We start from the raw sequence: 21,222 nt of genomic DNA, 5'->3' as shown, positions 1-21,222 counted from the left end.
TTTCTTTTTGGTCCACAGGCCATGATCCTCTGTGGTTTCTCAGTGAGGTACTGGGATTGGCTTCAGTGAGAACTCACCTGTGCCCCACATCCAGCAAGGCAAGAGAAAGGGAGGCCGAGTCTCACGGCACCTTTTGTTTTGTTTTTCAGTCCTTTGAGAATTGCACACAGTTTCATATACAGTGCCTCTCGGTCAGCTGGGGTCTTGATCACCGTCTCCTGCAAACAGAATGTTCCCTGATGAGAGCTGAGAGATGCCCTAATCTATGGACCTAATGATAAGTCATTAGGAGTTGGTCCAATACTAAGTCCATGTAGCAGAATAATAGAAGTAGGTTCTCTCCTAGGGTCTGTGCTATAGGTTCTTAGTCTGATAATGATGGTATAGGTTTCATCTTGTGGAGTGGCTCAATCAGAAAGTGGTGTGCCATGCTCTGGCTCACACTTAGTTGGCTTTCATGTATAGCCCAGGACCACCTGTCTAGGGATAGTATTGCCCACAGTACACTAGGCCCTCTTGCTCAATACTGTCCCCCACAAACAGGACAACAAGCCAATCTGATCTGGGCAATTCTTCAGTCAAGGCTTTTGTCTCAGATGAGTCTAGACTGTGTCAAGTTGACAAAGCTAATTAGGACCCTTGAATTCCACGTAATTACCTACACAACCTTATAAATATCTAACAGAGCTGGAGAGGTGGCTCAGTGGGTAAAGTACAAGCTACACAAGCACGGGGGCCCACGCTCAGATCCTCTGGAACCACATAAAAGCAAGATGTAGCAGCCCAGATCTCTAACCTTAGAGCTAGGGGGTTGGAGACAAGCAGATCCTTGGGGCATGTCAACCAAGACGTCTAAGCAAAATAGCAAGGTCAAGCTTGAACTTCATAAGAGACCTTGTCTCCAAAAATAAGGTTGAGGGGCTGGAAGGGTAGCTCAGTAGTTAAGAGGTGGATTTTGGGACCCAGAATCCACATCAGGCCTCTTAGAATTATGAATAACTCCAGTGCCCACTGCTGGCCCCCTCAGGCACCTGCATGTACATGGTGCACATACTGTATGCCATCACACACTGGTCTCTTTTAAATGAATTGGAGAACACTAGAGAAAGACACCAGATGCACATTCACTTCACATACCACCCCCACCCCCACATGCAAAATAATAATTTGTACAAGGAATATTAATACGTTAGTTTATGTGTATTGTATGTGTATGGGTGTTTTGCCTGTATGTATGTCTATAAACCACAGGCAGGCAGTACCCAAGGAGGCCAGGAAAGGGTATTGGATCCCCCTGAGACTGGAGTGAGAGATGATTGAGAGCTACCATGTGGGTACTAGGAATTGAACACAGTTCCTCTGGATAGTTGGCCAGTGCTCTTAACAAATGAGCCATGTCTCCGGCTCCCAGATATTAATCTTTTAAAATATTTCATAGGTGAGTACAGATTGAAAACTATCTTATATCACAAACCTGAGCTCTGGAGCTAAGCTTGGTAGGACATCTGGTAAATCTCAGACAAAGGTGTTCCTAGAAGACAGAGTGGAGAAGTGCAGAGAGTGGAGATTCACTCTACAGGCCCTGGTGTAGAACAGGTGGAAACAGGCACAGGCCTTTTTCATTGTGCCATAGTCAGAGATGCCTGGTTCCTCTAACAGCAGCACAAAGGAAAAATGCCCTTGTCTTTTGCTAGCACAAACCATCTGGTGATTTTACTCCCAAGACTTACTGAGACACAAGGCTTAAAAAACTGAATTTTCCTTCTGCCTCTTCCCCCACCACCCTCCATGCACGGCAGTTTCACCTGTTTTGAAAGAAATGAAACACACTTACAAAATGCCACCATCAGCTCTTTCACACTCCCCCGAAATGCAATCCTTACAATTAACTCCTCATTTTCCATCTACAGTCTCCACTGAATTCAACACATATGTGTAGAAGTGTTTGGTTTGGTTTTATATTTTACAAAGAAGCATCATTACACTGATGATCAGGAGTGTCTGGGGTAGAGATTGAGAAGAATCATTCATACAGATAGTTTTGAGAAAGAACAAGGTCTCCGTACACCCAATGGCCTCTGTCCTGATTCACTGCTTGACCACTGAGCCATCGCTGCCACTGTTCTTTCTCTCCTGCCTCTGATGACTCTGGGGACTGAGAGAAGAAAAGGGGAAGGAAAGGGCTCTGAAGGCATTTGTCTGACAACCATGATGCCACAGGAAGTTCCTTGCCTGGGAATGTAGAGCAGGTAACAAACACTGGGTTAGCACTCACTCACTGTGATTTGAGACTGCTCTCTGGATCTATTCTCTTCAGTGCCTGGGACACTATTGGTCTCCAGCTCCAGGGCCCTTTCCCCATCGCTGGGATACAATATGACAATGCAAGTTCTCCCTGCATTTTCATTTCCTGATCCTCTATCTGTGCAAGTACTCAGGCTTGAAAGTATGCCCAGCTTTAACACCTTCCGCGTAGGGAACATTCCTCGATCTATCTCAAGGGTGAGTGATTTCACATCTGGATAAGCAGCTCAATAGTAAGCCTTGCTCACAGCAAAGAGGGCCTTCTGGACATGAGGCAGCTAAGCATTTCCAGCTGCTTTGGACAAAGTAGCCAGCCTGGTATTTCATCACTTTTCTTTTTTATAATGAAGATAATGATTATTGAGGATAAACACATAATCTAAAAATCACCTCTCCCTGTGTGCTATATGTTTTGAGTTTGGGGGAAGTTCTTTAGGGAAAGGTATTTCTGAAGCCTTTCATTGTCCAACATCTACAATGTTAGAGTCAGACAAATTTAAAATAGGAGTCCAGGGTCAGTGAGCAGCTTGTCATATAAGCCTGATGGCCTGAGTTTGATCCCAGAACCCATGTAAAGGTAGCAGGGGAGAACCAACTCCATAAAGTTGTCTGTATGTCTCCATGGAGACAAATGTATGTCTCCATGGAGACAAATGTATGTCTCCACATGTGTACCTTGGTATGCACAAGCCTACACATGCGCATGCATGCACACACACAATACAGTGTAATACAATTTAAAACTATAATAATAGTGATAATAATAATAATGATGATGATGAGGGCTAGTAGCATAGAAGGGATATGGCCCCAGGGCAGCCTCTGACAATATGAAAGAATGTCCCCTGGCTGGGTGATATAAGCCATCTGACAAATCAGTGTTCAGTCACTTTGATTTTATCTTTGAAAACCCAGAGCTGGAGCCAGCTGAGACACAGGGGAGTCTGCGTAGCACAACAGGGAGACAATAAAGGAAATGTTGGCTCCATCATGATTAGCTTACTGGCCTTTATTTTTCAACTTATGTTTATTTTCTGATAAAGTTACCGTGACCCCAAGTGTCACTCAATACAGTTCAAAGACTCAGAAACGACCAGGTGTTTCAAATAACGTTCAAGCTCTGATAATAATAGATTAGGGCAATGTTAAAACACACTGATACTGTCCCTTACTGCCACCCTCAGGTGTCTGGGTGAAGTAGATTCCAGGGGAGTATTCAAAGCTGCCCCCCCAAGGGATTATGATGTGCCCAGACTGAGTTCACAAACAGCACAGTCAATCCTTTAAACCAAAATGCTTTATTCATTTGTGACACTTCCCATGTGAAACACACTTTTGCTTGTTTTTTGTTTTTGTTGTTTGTTTTTAAGCTTATTTGATATTGTTACTCTAATATCTGAGCCATTAACTTTCTAGTGGTCAGCATGTTTTAACAGACTCCCATAAAAAATTAGTGCTCCGTGCCCCCATGTGGCTACTCGACAGTACTGCATCCTTAAAATCTGGGAAGTCAGCAAAACTGAGATGGGATTTTGGATATGCAGTATAAAGTTTAGCGGAGTATCTTCCTTGGACCTGCCAGACCACATCTGGGTGTTCTCAGCAGAAACTCCCTTTGTGCCCACACCATACCTCAGTAACTGTGTGGTTCTACACAAAGCATTCTGGGTAATCAAGTTACCTTCCCCCTCTGGGTCTTACTTTGTTTATCTCTAAGAGAGTTCTAAAGATGTGTCAGCTCTGACATTCCATGATCCATATTACATGAGTCCAGAGCCAAGTGACGAGGTAGGTTTATCCTGTTATGTAAATATGCAGTTGCACCAACACTTGGAAATCTACCAGAGAATGGTCTTACACCAAGGTCAGAGTAAATAGTAAAGCCAAAATGTTCACTTTTATCTCCCATTCGTAATAGCTCCCTCACAGTGTGCAGCTCGATAGAAGAGGGGTGGGTGGAGGAATGGAGTAATGATTATGGAAAATTGTCAACTTGACACACTGTTTGAGTCATCTGAGAAGAATCTCAGTGAGCAATTATCCAAATTGAATTCATCTATGGGCACGGTGGGGGGCATGCCTTGATGGTGGATAGTTAGTTGAAGACCCAACCTAAAAGTGGGGACATCATTCTGTACTGTATAAAAGAAGGAGTGAGCTGGATGTAAAATCCTGTACTCACGTCTCTCTGCTCTTGATTGGGTATGACCAGTGGCTTCCATTTCCTGTGATTACCCCACAGTGAAAGACTATGACCTGAAGTTGGGAGCTAAAATAAGCCCTTTGTCTCCTAAGTTGCTTTTGCCTGGGTATTTTATCATAGCAACGAGGACCAAAACTAGGACAGATGGGTGCCCTGGCAGTGGATGAGTGCTTCAGAAGGATGGATGGCTCTGCGCATGATTGCGTTGTGCCCTCCATGGTGAAAAAGGGAATCCTTAGCTAGCTTCAGATGTACTCACAGTAGAGAATGGAGAACCCCTACAGAAACAGACAACAGCTCTAAGTCTAGTGGATTTGTAGCTATACAAGGACAGTGGAATGGTCTCCATCTCTCCTGGCCAAGTAATGTAGCCATTGGAATGAGGGCCCTGTCATCACCTTCCAGCTGTCTTCTCTAAAAAGTCATGTTTTTCAGACTCAATGTGGGCCATGCTCCCCGTGAACACTGCACTGTCAGAAATGGGGAAAGGCATTCACTGCTATGTGAGCTTCTGTCTGAGTGTGAGAATTTGTGAAGCATGTGGACTTTGGGCTCTGGGGAACAATAAAAGCATGTCAGACTTATAGAGCCACCATTCTAGAAAGCACTAACAAATGTACACATTTCCACGCATGGAAGCTGCTAAGAAAAGGACCTTCACACATGTTTTCACACACTCGGAAAGTCTAAGAACAGCTGGCCCCAAAGAGTTGCAGGGCCTCTCTCTCTCTCTCTCTGTCCTTTCCCCTCTCCCCTGACCCTGGGTCATTCCGGATCAACCAGAGAACCATAAAATTGTCAACACCTGCCCCTTACACCGTCCATGCTCAGCCTCTCTGTACCCCATGCCCAGAGACTGCCCCTCTAGTGCCATCTCTCCAGGAGTGTGCCCTGCTAGCCTCCCAGCTGGAGCTGAGCCTATGTCTTTCCCCAGGACACGAGAAGGCTGAGAATGAGGTGACAGCTGGGACTTGCTGTGCCACATGCAAGGAGTTCTCCCAGATGAAGCAGACCGTGCTGCAGCTGAAGCAGAAGGTACTGTGAGCTCGACGGGAGGGGAGGGTGGGGTCCATGTGGGGGTTTGGAGGATGGTGAGACACAAGATCATTCTAGTGGGGCACTCTGTGCCGTCAGTGTCAACTAAATGTGAGTTCTGGGTGTTTCCCCACTCCAGCTGACCACCTAAACAGCAGTGGAACACAAGGCAAGGACCTGGGGGGGGGGGTGACTGTATCAGGTCAGGCAATGGGTGTGTGCAAAGATCCTGAAAGAGTAGAACTAATACTGCTGTGACTTCTTGGAGGAGGAATAGATTCATGGCCCTTAGCAGACCTACGCAATGGCATTTTATCTGCTTTGTTTATTTAGACCATTCCCTGTTAAACATTCTCTCTCTTCTATAAACCAGTGTCCTCCTGTGGTGTCTTTATTTTCTTGTGTAACTTTGTGGTCTGGGGGAAAATATGCATCTAGGAAAGCAGCCCTCTGAGTACCTCATATCACCAGCAGCGAGGACCAACTCCCTTTCCAAAAGATTCTGCCTGATGAGATGGGTACCATGGTGCTGGTAATGTCACCCAGCTTTGAGGAAGGGTCTCGTGATGGATCTAGTGGCCTGGGTGACTGTCCTGGGCTGGTGTTGATTACACCTGAGGTCAGCACACTTGCTGGCTTGTCAGCCACTCTGAAACGGCTCTTCAGCTGCCCAAACATAAACTGACTGCTTTGTTGGTTTAATCACTTCCACTCAAGGCTCTCAGGAGATCAAAGCAGTGTGTATAATCTGTTTAACTTTGGCAGTCAGTTATTCTAAAGGGTAAAAGGGTAAACATGAGACACTATCTCTTCCGCGGCCAGAAAAGTGGCAGCTGCCCTAATGAGAAGCCCAGCTACCAGCTAAACCGTGGAACGGCAGGTCGAGAAGGGAAGCGGTGTTTCCGGTCTCTGATGCATGGGCTGGTGAGGTCATGACCATCTATAGCAGAGACTTGTATGTACATGTGTGTTAACTGTGTAATCAAGAGTAAATCATGGACCTAATCATAAATAGCTCTTAATGTTATAGACAGGCAGAAAACCTTGTCTGGGTGCCAGTATAAATAAAGAGAAAGAAGGAAATATTTCCCATACAGCTCTCCCCAGGTGACACTTGAACTGATGTTAGCATTTTTAGAGGAAATGCAGGTTTGTAGAAGCCTTAAACCTGCCTTTCATAGGCTAGAGCATCAAGCGGGGGTGGAGGGGGGTAGTTGATTATGGTCTCAAAGCGTAAAGCTGCCCTCACTTTCCTTCCCTGGAAATAACATATGACCTTACATAAATTCTTTCCAGCTGGAGTGCTTTTAAGGCACTCAACATGGCAAGCTGTTCACAAACTAGTTGCTATGTCTGGATTATTCTTAATTGCCTAGCGTATTGTGTGAACCATGCAAGCTGAGAAAGATTAAAAAGTTGAGTTGCTTCTATTAAGATACATGTGACCCTTGGAGGTTCGCTGGCATTTCACGGGAATCATGAAGGTGTCTCAGTCTTCACTAGCTCTCATGGGTTGGGCTGAGCAGGTATTGTCCTACCCTTATGTCTCACTGTCCCCGTGCATGCAGCATGAACACTGGCATTCATGGGGCATTATGAGAAGTGATTGTGTGTGTGTGTGTGTGTGTGTGTGTGTGTGTGTGTTTGAGAAGTGATTCTGTATGTGTGTCTATGTGTGTATTGTGTATGTGTGTATGTGTCTGTGTGTGTGTTGTGTATGTGTGTGTGTATGTGTGCGTGTATATATGTGTGTATGTGTGTGTATGCACATACACATGCATGGGCACACTCGTGTGCATGGGGGATGGTGTGTGCCTGCATATGTGTGGAGGGTTATTTACCTGTCTGTGTGCATATGTGGAGGTCAGTTGTTTTCCTGCATCAGTCTCCAGCTTGTAGTTTGAGGCAGAGTCTGTTATAAAACCTGGAGCTTGCCATTTCAGCTAGACTGGCTGGCTAGCAATTCCCTGGGATCTCTCCATCTCCATCACCCCAGAGCAGGGTTATAGATATTTGCTTCCATGCCTTGCCTTTACGTGAGGTCTAAGCTCAGAGCAAACACTTGCACACCGAACATTTTCCCTACCCGTTTCCTTTTTCTTTCCTTTCTTTTTCTCCCTTTCGTTTTCTTTCCTCTTCCTTTTCCTTCCTTTTATTCTTACCACCCTTTCCTTTCTTCTCCATCTTCCTTTCTTCCAGACAGGTCTCCTCTGTAACCCAAGCTGGCCTTGACTAGCTATGCAGCTGAGGATGACCTTGAACTTCAGATCTTCCTGCCTTCATTTCCCAAGTGCCAGGGTCACAGGCATAAGTCACCAGGCCCAGCTGAGGGTCAATTCTCTTAAAAATAGGTATCTCCTGGAATGTTGGACTTCCTGTCATATGTGAAACATTTTTATGTACATAATTTCACTTAACTGTCACCATAGCCTTGTAAGAAACATGCTAGCATTCCCAGAGATGAAGTTTATGTTCAAGAGTTCAGACCGAAAATCCAGGCTTTCTCCCGAAGTCTGGTATAGATCATCATTTGCCTTTAGCATCCACTTGCTACGGCCGATACCATCTGTTCTTTTCATAGAACACAGCACATTTAGTTGCTTGGATAAACATTGTCCAAGAAGTAGATATATGGGGAGGGGAGTGATGGAGAGCAGCCAACCCCACAGTATGAGACGTGTGCTCTCATGTTGAACTACACCATGTGTGTACAGTAGTCAGAATTCTTGCCACAGAAAATGCCCCGGGTCAAATCCCTTGGCTCTTCAGGGATCAATTGGAAAGAACGCCACTTAAAACAGAAACATGCAGAACGTAAGGAACCGCCAAGACCTGTTGTCACCTTTTAACTAGCAAAGTTAACCCCAGTGCTTTTAGGTAAGGACTGCTGGGTGGTGAGTCGCTTGATTAATGCAGGACATAATGCACAGCACAGTGGTTGCTTTTAAAGGAAGGAAGAAGAATGGTGTGGGAACTTAGGGAGATCTGGGGTGACTGGAAGTTCTTCATGTTGGCTTAAGCATCCACTGAGTGTACATGGTTCAGTTATTTTCTAAGCTGTGTCTATTAGTTCTCCAAAACGTCCTGTTTGGGCTTGTATTGTCCATTCATATCTCAGTGCCTCTTCCCATCCATTTTTTTTTTTTTTTTTTTTTTTTTTTTAGATCGGAAAAGAAAAGTGATTTACTAAGAAAGAGCTTAGGGACAGGTAAAGTGCCTGCCACTGAGCTTTGGGTTGAGCACTGAGGAAAAATGATTTACACAGCCTGTTGGATTCTCTTTTAAAATTTATTCTCATGGCTACATGGACTGCTAGGAGTGAGACAGCTTTAGAGGACCATGGGAGAAAGACCCCAAGGAGAGAGGGACCCACAAGTGTGCTCAGCCTCTGAAGGCCGCTGCATAGGGACCAAGGAATATCTCACTCTTACACCAGCAACTCATAGTTAACCCACAGTGAGCCATCGAGATGATGTTGCATTTGCTGAGCTGTGCGCTACAGTATCCCGAGCAAATAGTGTGGAATAAAATCCTGTCTCAAGTAAATTGGTATTTTATAAAGAAACCAAGCCAACAGCATGACTTAATGGTGATTGAATGTAGTGAGGAGGGAGCCATGCTTGAGAAATGGGGGGGGGGGGTCAGTGAGATGCACACAGTGAGCATGCTCAGTGTGATCCTTGTTCACTTTCATACCAAGCATATATGCAGGTTCTGAACTGACTTCCCCAGATGTATCACACATGCACACACACACACACACACACACATACACACACATACACACACACACGTCATAAAATTTTTAAAGAAAATGTACAGATATGCCATGAATTTTATTGAAACACAAAGAATAATTATGTAATTTCCAGAAACATATATACACAAAACTTCCTGAAGGGGAGTTGGGGAAGGAACCTTGAGGCAGGAACTGAAATGGGCCATGAAGGAACACTGATTACCAGCTTGTTCACAATGGCTAGATAAGCCTGCTCTCTTATACAACCCAAGACCTCCTGCCCAGGGGTGGTACTGCCCACAGTGGGCTGGGACCTCCTACATCGATTAGAACACCTGCCTACAGGACACTCACTATTCTAGGGGCATTTTCTCAGCTGATCCTTCTCCCAAGATGACCAGAGCTGGTCAAGTTGGCAAAAACAAACCAGAACAAAAGTTTTATCACATTTGCAGGTTTTAGATTGCACAAAGATATATAAAGATATTCGTGCATGCAGAATTGTGAAAAGGCCTTGCACCTTCTACCGATGACTCTAACATAGACTTCCTCCCTCGTAGAGCAATGCTGGCTTTCTGACCCAGGCCTCTCTTGTCTTTACAGATTGCTTTGCTTCCCAACAATGCTGCTGAACTGGGCAAGTATGTCAATGGTGACAAAATTCTAGCTTCAAACACCTACCTTCCAGGACCTCCTGGCCTGCCTGGGGGGCAGGGCCCACCTGGTGAGTATGAAGAAGAACTTAGGAAGCTGATGGCGTTTCTGCCTTCTCCACACGCTAGAGCATGGGTCTGCTAGGAGCTCACACTCAGTAATGTTGGACAGTGCTCTCCAGCTTCCTCCAGGTCTCACAGGTGAAAGCTGATGTGCCTGTTGATGAGAGGCCATGGGATAGTTGGGTCCTATAGCTTGGGAAGAAAGGGTTGATTTTCTGAGATCAGATAAAACTCCTAATGGTCATTTTAAAAGGTAATAATGGTACCACATACCTAGACTCCCAGTACTCCTGAATGAGAGTCTAGCCTACGCTACATAGTGAGAGCCTATCTCAAAAACAATTATTTTAAGTCAATGAGAAGCACCATGAAGACTATTACTTAAGTTTTCCTAAGAAAACCTTAACATATAGAGTAATCAACTCATAAAATCATTCAGTTCTACTGAATGGCAACTGCCCTCATTGCGACTTTCCTTGGTTCTTTGTCTACCTCCTCTTACTGCTTAGCCAATTTTCACCCATGCTCTCACTCCTGTTATGTTGTAAGTGGGATTTATTGAGGTATAGATCACTTAATGAGGTAGGCCATCCCAAGGTTGAGTTTTAGTTTTACCAAGTATAGGCTTCTCTGTAACTAATTCTCCACACCAATCTCACAATACAAGAAGTTTCCACCTTCCACGAAGTTCCCTTGAGACATGGACCACAGTGTTCTCCCTATACCTGCTCTAGGTGTCCACCAACTGCCTTCCTTTGCCAAGGCTTTCCCATTCTAGGACTGCATTTCAGAGCATTCTTGTAGCATATGTTCTGTGTGGCCGTCTTCTTTCTATCAGCATATGGTTTCAGAAATTCACCCTCACTGAATTATTTTTTCAAGTTCTAAGGTATTTTACACTTTATTGTAACCTCTTCATACATACATCAGTAGAGGCTTTCATACCAAAAGAGGAAATGACATTAGTACTAATATGTGACTAAACCATGGTTGTCTTATCGCTCCTTGTCAGCTCAGCAGTGTGCTGGTTCTGACCTTTGCTATTCTAGCTGGGCAGCGGTGACACATACAATAACTACAAACAAAGGAAAGTAAGCCAGACTTACACCTGTAATCCTAGCACTAAGGAGACTGAGATAGGACATTGTTGTGGGTCTGAGGCTAACCTGGGCTAATAAGTGAGATCCTGTCTCAAAAAAAATGAACAAACAACAACAAACAAATTCAAGAAATGTATATACCTCCCTCCAAGCCAGACCACAGGAGCATCTTATTTTCAAGGCAGCAAGGGAATAGTCAGAGGTGGGCACTGGGGGGTTGAATTGGTAGAGGAAGATCGGAAACTATCAGAACTGTAAGGGCATGGCCAAGTTTTTTATCAAAAGGTCGGTAGGAAGTAAGGCTCAGTCTTTCCAAAGGATTCCGTGCTGTCTACTTGTGTCTTAATCCTCTGCTTTCCATTGCTGACTGAGGCTCAGTCTACACAGAACTGACCAGGACTTTGGTGTATTCTGTTGTGAATCCCATGATCTGAATATTCTCTGCATCACTGTAGTTTTCTCAGGCAGATGGCAGACACTGGCATCCTCTTGCTTCTTCTATATAGGCCGGGCTCTCTCCCTACATAGCAATTCCTATCACAGCGGCCCCAGTCCCTCTGTAAGTGAATGCCCTTGCCTTGCATCTTCAGGCCAGTCCACATGTCACCAGAACAAGGGCATCTACAGGACAGGGAGCCATTGGCTGTTGGTTTTCTCAATACATCAGTTACTAGTTTGCCTTCCAGTTCTGCCATCTGGTGTCAAGCACTGTTTGAGCTGTCCAGGGTCCTTGAGGGAAGCAGCATGATTGAGGATGAACGGGCTTTTGCCATGCATGAAGAATTTCTCGTTTATTTCTAGACTTGAGTTGCTTTTCACTGAGAGAGGTATTAGGGTGGCCAGAGAGCTCATGAGGTTCTCTGACCTTTAAACAGAAGTCCCACCCAGAGCCCATCATGAATTGTATCCTGAAGCAACAGCACAGGGGACTGCGCTGGGCCGACACCTTTGGCTTTGGAGCTAAGAGGTGATTCCAGCTCTCTAGCCTCCACAGTTATGATAAGGTCTTTCCGTTTGCATACCAAGGTCCTACATCTTAAAGGCACTTAACCTGCAGTGACCTCTGAAGTTTAGTAATTAGATAACTGCAGGTGGCATCTCACCTCTAGCTTGTCTTTCTGCTCTTGGCCATAGAATAATTACAGGAGCGATCTGTCCCCCTTCTTAAATAAACTATTTCAATACATACGTAGAATGAGTATTGAGAGTTGGGGCAGGAGACATATTTGAATGGAGCATTAGTTGCCTTCAACTTTCCAAGTTGTCAAGGATTCAAATGTAGGCCTCTTTAATGGTTAAAACAACAACAACAACAAAAAAGGTGCTAGTGTATGGGTGTGTGCAAGCATGCATGCATGGAAGCTAGATGTCAACTTTGTGGTGCCTTTTTATATCACTGTCTTCATCTTGCATTTCATACAGACTGGCTGACCAGCAAGTCCCTATAGGATTTTCCTGTATCTACCTCTGGGACTGTGTTTATAGCTATGCACCACCATGCCAAACTTATATATGGGTACAGTAGATCTGAACTTGGATTTTCATTCCTATGCAGAAAACACTTTCTCCACTAAGCCATCTCCCTGACCCCGACATGTTATACTCTTAAGCACCTTGTAGATAATTTTACATGCTGTTGTGATGCCGGCACAGAGACACAGGTCAGGCCAGGCTTAAAGGGGTAAAGCAGGCAGATCACTGGATGAGTGGGGAGGTTGTGGAACTAGCGATCCACATTTTCAAGTGTTTGACTTGAGCAAATAGGTGATAGATGGTTCAAGAAAGGAGAGAAAGGGGAAGTCACTTTTAATCATGTTGAATTTAAATTTCCATGAACACCCTAGTGTAAATGCCATGAGGCAAAGGGCAGAGTTAAAAGACAAAGGTCTGCTGTTACTCCTGGACTCTGTGCTTGTCTTTATTATGGGATAAATGCTAATAAGATGTTCTTGATTACAGGCTCACCAGGACCCAAGGGGAGTCCTGGATTCCCTGGTATGCCAGGCCCTCCTGGACAGCCTGGCCCACGGGGCTCAATGGGACCTATGGGACCATCCCCTGACCTGTCTCATATCAAGCAAGGCCGGAGAGGCCCTGTGGTAAGCATCTTCTCTGAGACCCGTGTGATGTCGGGGGGGGGGGGGGGGGGGAGGGGGGAGAGGTGTGTTCTTGTCCTGTAGTTTTTCTGTGTCAGTTAAATCAGATGCTGTGTCTTCTAGGGCCCACCAGGAGCACCAGGAAGGCATGGCTCCAAGGTGAGTCTTATAAATAAATGGTCCCTAACAGCTATAGGTCTGTTTCTACCTAGCTGGGCATCCAATGAAGCTCAGCAAACTCCATTTACCATTGAAAGTTGAAACATAGATGTACAGGTTGAGAATAGTAAGCCCCACTAGTTTGAAAATCCTAAACTTTTGGAGCACATGCAGCACTTGGGGGGGGTGAGTTTTGAGCTGGGTGTTGTGGCATAAGCACTTGTGATCACACTTATGTTCCTTGATAATCTATGTGCTTTAGAATGGCCTCATTTGATTAAGTGGAGAGCCACACACAGCTCCAGTCTACACAAGTGCTGGCTTCCATCTTGAGAGCTGACAGCCGCTTGTCTCACACAGAAGAAAGGTTGGTGTTTCACACACTGCCTATAAAGACAAAGTTCTTCATCAGCTCTGCTTAGAAATTACATAGCTTTGTGAGAACTCAGCAGCCAAGTCACTCAACCCAAGCTTGCCAGCTCCAATAAGATGTCCCCTGAGCCCAGCTTTAACTCCAAATTTATTTCCTGCAGAAGGATGGTGGTGGGTGGTGCATGGTGGGTGTCTAACCAGAGATGGTGGAGCTAACATCTGCATGCTCTAGAATGCTAACCCTCACCTTTTGGTTTTAGGGGGAGAGAGGAGCACCTGGACCCCCAGGGTCTCCGGTAAGTAGCACGGTCAGTCCTGCTTACCCAGTGAGGATGCTTTCATGGGTGAGACTCTCATAAAATGGTAGAGCTGGGGCTGGTGAGATGGCTCAGTGGGTAAAGACACTTGTCATGAAGCACAGTGACCTGAGTTCAATTTCCAGGACCTAAATGTTAGAAAGAATGAACTGACTCCCACAAATTGTTTCCTTGCCTTCATAGGAGTGGTATGCCTATCCCCACTCAAATAAGTAATGTTTAAACATTATACACACACACACACACACACACACACACACACAACTCAGTTACTTTTATTGTTATACTACAACAGCATGATCGAGGCAATTTATAGAAGAAAACATTTAATTGACTTAAAGTTTCAGAGGGTTAGAGTCCATGATCATCATGGTGGGGAGCATGGCAACAGACAGGCACGCAAGCATGGCGGGCAGGCAAGCACAAGGAGTATCTGAGAACTTGCATCTTGGTTCGCAAGCACTAGGCAGGGAGCTAGTCAGAATAGAGTGGGCCTTTGAAACCAATGATAACACCTCCCCCAGCAAGGCCACACCTCCTTATCCTTCCCAAACAGTTCCAACAGTTGGGAAACACCCATTTAAACTAGCACATTCCACTCCCTAACCCCCATGGGCTTGTGGCCGGATCATAATGCAAAATGTAATTAGTACAAAGAAGGCCCCATAGTCATTCATAATCTCAAAGTAATTTAAAAGTTCAGAGACTTTTTAGACTCAAGACCACCTCTTATTTGTAAAATCAAAAAGCAAATTACATGTTTTCAACATACGTACGATGGCACAGAATATACATTAACATCCTAAAATGGAGGAATGGGCACAAAGCAAGATGGAAACCTAGCAGAGCAAACTCAAAATCCTGTAGCTCCATGCCTGATGTCAAAGGGCTTAGATGGCTCTGCCCCTGCACACTTCTCTCTCAGGCTGTTTCCGCCCCCTGTATGTAGCTCTTCCTGGTAGGCAATCCACAGCTTTGGTGCCTCCAACATCCTGTGGTTTCCAGCAAAATCCAGGCTTCCTTTTTCACAGCTTTATGCGAAAGCCTCTCAGGACCTCTATGTATTCAGGGACTCCCAGCCACACTTTTGGCCTCAGCAACTCTCCTTAACTATGGAGGAAGATTCTGTAGTCCCTTTACTCCTATATCTTTCCTGACTCTAAAACCACAAGGCTGATGCTGCTGAGTTCTGTTGTCTTCTTGGGATGGAGCCTGGCCCCTCACTGAATTATATTTGCATACATTTTCTTATGTTGATGCTCTTTAGGAACAGCTAATTCTTTAGGCCTTTTCCTTTCACAAATTGAAGGATCAGCTGGGTAGGGTCTTGCCTTTATTCCAATTTGCATCAGGTCTCTCCTATCTCTTTCATCATAAGCCTTTGCTTCAATGTTAAATTTCCTAATGTCCTTTTTCTTTTTAAACGGTACATTTTGCATTTCTTTTTTGCTCTGCTCTCTCATTTTCCCAGTAGAAACCTGCACAAGAGTGATTACTAATAAACATGCAACAGAGTCTTGACATCTCCTTTGCCAAAGAAATTAATTCATTTTCTCAGGTTTTTGCCTCAGGTATATTTTTAGAACAAAAGCAGAAAGCAGACACACTCTTTGCTAAAATACCACAATAATGGCTGGCCTCCAGCCCAGTTGCTAATATTCTTCTCTGAAGCCTCTTGGTCTGCAGGGCTGCCTTCAGAGCTCCTACAAAATGGCCCTTTAAGCCCTGCTGTCAACATTCTACTGCTCTCCTAATCCAAAATCCCAAAAACTTCTTACATAAACAGTGTACTTGGGCCTATCACAGAAATAGTCTACCCACTGGTGCCAATATCCGGCTTAACTACTTTTCTATTTCTAAAATACTATAAGCAAAGCAACTTATGAAAGAAAGTATTTGATTGGCTTACAGTTTCAGGGGGTTTGAGTCCATGGCCACCATGGTGGGGAGCATGGCAACAGGCAGGCAGGCACAGTGCTTAGCATTAGCTGAGTGCTCACATTCAATCCACAAGCACAAGGCAAAGAACTAACTGGTGTGGGCTTTTGAAACTTCAAAACCTGACCACACTGACTCACCTCCTCTGATAATACCACACCTCCTAATCCTCCCCAAGCAGTTCCACCAACTAAAGACCAAGTATTCAAACATATGAATTGATGAATGCTAGTGTCATTCAAAGCAACACACACGTGCAAAAGGGCTAGAATAGAAATGTCTATGTTGTTATAACTCAGAACACTTGAGAATTTAACCACTGCTATGCTAGAAGGTCAAATGACCACTCTTTCCAATAAAAGAGCAAAAGGGTTCCCTGGGCTTAAGAAGAAATTTGCTGTATGTACATACAACTTCCAGGAGATTAATAAATGAGCAGGAATATGAGAAAATGCAAGCAAGTCTGTTACTTCTGGGAAAGCAGATATGTGCTCTGAAGAAGGATCAGGAGGCCTTGGTTTACCACCTCAGTTCTTGCTCCTATTATCTTTGTGACCTCAGGCTTTTACCTGACATCTCGACAGTCATTCCTCACCTCCACAGTGGGGTCTGATTTGTCACACTCCCTGTATGTGTGTGGTGAGTATCAGATGGCATCAGAATGCTACATCTGAGTGCGTTGTGGTGTTTCCTGAAGCTTTTAAGGTAGAAGTTGCTGAGTGGCATCCATCTTGAATGTTGGTGATGACTCTACCTTTAAACTTCTAATGTACTCAACATGCATGCATGATTACCAACTAATGAACTCAACATGCATGCATGCATGGTTACAAGCTTTTAGTCTTTCTAAATGTTGCTCCACCACAGCTTGCATAAAAATTAAAGTTTACCAAATATTGCACATGATGAAGAACATCTAATAATAGAATAAGGGATGTTTGATTTGGATCCTTCTAGACAATAAGGATGGACAATAAAGAACAACAGACTCTCTACTTCATTTAGTTGAACTTCATTTTTTTTTTTTTAAGAACAGCAGAAAACATTTTGAACTCTCCATTCTCTCTAAGCCCTTTGCATTCATTCCATTTAAAAAGGTTCACCTCTGAGCCCAGTGGATACCTGTGATGGCGAATCTGCATTTTATAAGTGGGGAAAGTTTAATCAAAGAAATCAGGTCGTTTGGTCATTTGCATGGCCACACATCTTGGAAGAGATTGGTTCAAATCCAGCAGAATCCTTACCTCTTGACCACCACTCAGACTTCCAGATTTCTTTGGAAACTCCCCTGAGAAAGGAGAGGTGAGTGTGTGTGTCACCAGTATTCATGTGTAAGAAGAGGGACTGGAAGACAGTCCTGAGGACCCCAGGCTGCTTATGTAGTCATTAGGTCTACTCTGTTTAGGCTACAGCATTGGTTAGATGGTAGTCATCCACAAGCAACAGGACTCGAAGGTGGCAAAACTTGGCAGGAAGCTGCTGTGACAAGTAGCTATAACTTCACAGCTCTGATTGCTCCCATGTGTGCACAGGGACCCCCGGGCTCTTTCGACTTCCTGCTGCTCGTGCTGGCTGACATTCGAAATGACATTGCGGAACTTCAGGAGAAGGTGTTTGGGCACCGGACTCACTCTTCAGCAGAGGATGTCCCCCTACCTCAGGAATTTTCCAGCTACCCAGAGACTCTGGACTTTGGATCTGGGGATGATTACTCCAGAAGAACTGAAGCGAGAGACTCTGAGGCCCCCAGAACCTTTTATCCGTAGCATATCCCATGTCTTCATGCCACCAGAAGAGACGCTTCACCCAGCCATAGCATCTGAAGGGGAAAATATACCACTGGAGGACTAAGGCCTTTGTCTGTACTGTCTTCCTGTCCACTCTACTCTGCTTCCAAATCCTGTTTTCCAAGTGTCCTGCACATCCCACTCACTAGCAACAAGAGAACTTGATGGGTTAACTTGCTGTTCTTGAAGAGCCACTGGGTAGTTGTCATCATGATTTCCTTGACATCCTACTTTTTCAGGAACTTTTGAATTTTCAAGTGAATCGCTCCCACAGAATCTTAAACTTTGAGAGAATGCCAAAAGGGAGGAGTGACAAAGTGGGCTCTCAGAAGTGTAAAGCTCATTGTAAAAAGAAAATTATGTTTAAAGTAGAAGGAGTACAATGGAGACTGATATTGGTTTTAAAAAATGACTTTTTCCTTAGTAACATAACAGATTTCAAATTCCGCATCCTATTTTCTAGGCATACATACACACACACACACACACACATATATGTATATATATATATACATATACATATATATATATATATATATATATATATATACACAGAGAGAGAGAGAATAGAAAAGATGTACAAAATGCCTTGGCCCTGACCAGATGACCTAAGGTGCCATCAGGCCACCAGAGGTGCCATCAGGCCTTGATCCTGGCTGGATCAAGACTGGAGGGAAGTTACTGGCCTGGAATCTTGGCAAAGGGTGATGGGAGATGGGCAGGGAATGTGTCAAGAAAGGCATCACTAAAGCTAGATCACCAGAGGCAGATTAACCTACTCTTAAGACATTTGGAGTTCATATCCATAGCCAGCCAAGCTAGTAAGTGCCCTGGGAATAAGTACACATGGAGAGGTCACTGAGGCAGAGAAGGGGAAGATTGTTTTTTTCTAATTGGGCATAATTTTCCATTTTCCCCTGATTTGATTAAAATTCCTGTTGTAGGTCTCCTTGACTTTTTTCTCCAGGTCCAGGTTGAGATGGTTGAAGGGAAGCACATTCCCCGATACCTCCCTGAGTCCTTTCTTAGAGCACTTCTAGATCCCCTGGGAATCACTCCCCCAGAAAGAACAAGAGACCAGGTCCCTTCATGGTGTCTTTGGGTTCTCTTGAGCTCCCCGAGGGAACTTGCTCACATGGTGGCCTACACCAGGGTCTCTGTCTACTGTCCTGCAGTGTCCCTTGTATTCCTAAGAAGTTTCCATTTAGCTTTTCCTCAGATCCTTAGAGCCCCATCATGTCCGGACCCCTACTGTGACAGCTTGTTGAAAAAACACTGCTCTTGGGGATACATGACCCTGCACTATCCATTCTTCTTCCTGAGCAATGAAAAGGGACTCTGTCTACAGAGCTCAGGTGGCTCGATGGCCTTTTGCTTCTTCTCCCCTGTCACTTCCCCTCTCCCTCCCTCTCACAGCCCTCTTCCCCTCTCTCTTTTCTCTCTTCCTCTCTTTTGCCCCTTCTCTCCTTCCTTCCCTCTATCCCTTTCCTTGCCCCCTCCCTGTCTCTCCCCTTCTTCCCTTTGTTCCCTCCCTCCTTTCCCCTCCTTCTCCCAGTCCCTTTACTCCTCTTACTTTCTTCCCTCCCTCCATCCCTGTTTGCCCACTGGCCTTCTTCTCCTGTTAAAAAGGCAGGGCTCCCACACACTAATGCCACATCCCCAGTGGCTGTCCACCAGCAGGTCATGGTAAAGGCAAGCACACATTTGTACTGCTTGCTTGCTGTCTCTTCCTCCTTCCCCGCAGTCCTTCTAGTACCTGAGCATCACCACTGATGGCCTTGCCAATCATGGGTTCCTGAAGAAATGGATGTAAGCACAGTCAAACTCCACCTGGAATCTATTTAATGCTTGCCTGCTTATAGAACCCAGAGTTTCGAGGGTGTGGATGGATGAAATCTCAAAACTATGCAAGGCTCTGTGAGCAGTGATTATGTCCATCTTTTTTATGAGGAACTTTATAAGCTCTACTTTTTCTGACAGTGAAATGTGTGTAGAAATATAATCTTTATTGCCAAATGCTGGTAAAATGCAAGCACGCTCCATGCTTGGCCAGAGGCCAGGATAATGTACTAAAAGAATGAAATGAAAGTCATAATATCTGGGATTCATGAGTCTATTCTAGATAATCATCTCCAGTAAAACATACAATAGCCTGTATTTTGTAACTGCAATCTGCTGGACCAGGTTAGTTTAGGTAATCATTGCTCCTCAGATTTTCAAAACTTGGACTATAAGACCAAAGTATGTCCTTTGCTTATCTAAATTATGGGGTGTGTGTGTGTGTGTGTGTGTGTGTGTGTGGTGTGATAAAGCATTAACACTCATGTATCTTTTAATTGTGGATAGAAAAAAATCAAAGCTTTACTATCTAAACCAACATCTGCTCAAAATCCCATGGGAAAGCCTTTGGGAGGAAGGACAGTTCAAAACAGATTTACTGTGTCACCTCATATCTCATGGCAAAAGTGTTTTTTTTTTTTTTTAATACTTTCCTCAACCCTTTAGTAGAGTTGTTCAATTTTTCTAATATCCCCACAAATAAGACTTGGCAATAAATTGCCTCTGTGTTTATAAAGCAGTGAGAATACAAACTCACTGAAAAATGTAAAGAAGACATGCATTTTAGTTCATAAAATCTACTCTTCTTTCCCAGTTCCAGGGGGGAAAATAGGGTTCTTGTGTCAAAAAAAGTATTAGGAGCCAGATAAAGTGGTATATGCCTGCAATCCCAGAACCTGAGAAGTAAAAATAGGCAAGTCAGGAGTTCAAGGTCAACCTCAGCTACATAGCAAGTTTAAGGCCAACCTGGACTACATAAAAGCCTATATCATAATAATGATGATGATGATGATGATGATAATAATAATAATAATAATAATAATGAGAAGGGACTGGACAGATGGCTTAGCAGTTAATGATGCTTGCTGCTCATCCAGAGGACCAGAGTTCAATCTCCAGCTCCTGCATCAGGCAGCTCACAAACTCCTATAACCCAGTTCCGGGTGATCTGATGCCCTCTTCTGGCTCCTGTGGTGCCTGCACTCATGTGCACACATATACACATAGATACACATGCACACAACTAAAAATGAAGTCTTTTTTTAAAGGAGTGGTGCAAAGAGGATGCTGCCTTTTCTTCTATCTATATTAATCTCCAGTACTTGCTACAGAATTAACTAGAGTCATATTGCTGTGTAGAGTTCATTGTCCAACAGGTAAATAATAAGTGCCCATTGACCTTCAAGGGAAAGAAGGAGTATTACCCCACCCAAAGACCAGGTGCAAAACACCCAGGTAGGTCCAGATATGTCCTGTTCTGTTTCCAAGGTTCTGAGCAACCTTGCCTTGGGGTTGTCACTATCAGGCTTGCTGGAACCGATCTTCTTCACAACCAGGCATTATAATTTATCTTGGGGGGTCTTAGGAAGCAACTCTCCATCTTATTTTGAGCATCAT

The 21,222-nt window shown here is 44.4% G+C and overlaps 1 protein-coding gene across 1 annotated transcript in view; it reads left to right on the top strand.

The window, feature by feature from the left end:
• Ccbe1 (collagen and calcium binding EGF domains 1) overlaps nucleotides 1-18,093 on the top strand; it is a 214,277-nt gene extending 196,184 nt beyond the window's left edge. Inside the window, exons 6-11 of the mRNA XM_051201096.1 lie at nucleotides 5,442-5,542; nucleotides 9,885-10,005; nucleotides 13,057-13,196; nucleotides 13,317-13,352; nucleotides 13,985-14,020; nucleotides 17,512-18,093. Coding sequence (XP_051057053.1) covers nucleotides 5,442-5,542; nucleotides 9,885-10,005; nucleotides 13,057-13,196; nucleotides 13,317-13,352; nucleotides 13,985-14,020; nucleotides 17,512-17,745 — 668 coding nt within the window. The 3' untranslated portion in view covers nucleotides 17,746-18,093. The remainder of the gene's footprint in view (nucleotides 1-5,441; nucleotides 5,543-9,884; nucleotides 10,006-13,056; nucleotides 13,197-13,316; nucleotides 13,353-13,984; nucleotides 14,021-17,511) is intronic.
• The last annotated feature ends 3,129 nt before the right edge of the window (nucleotides 18,094-21,222 follow it).

Source organism: Phodopus roborovskii, unplaced genomic scaffold (assembly GCF_943737965.1).
Source record: "Phodopus roborovskii unplaced genomic scaffold, PHOROB, whole genome shotgun sequence".
Classification (NCBI taxonomy): domain Eukaryota; kingdom Metazoa; phylum Chordata; class Mammalia; order Rodentia; family Cricetidae; genus Phodopus; species Phodopus roborovskii.
The sequence above is the reverse complement of the archived record's forward strand: the minus strand, read 5'-3'. Positions and strand labels throughout refer to the sequence as shown.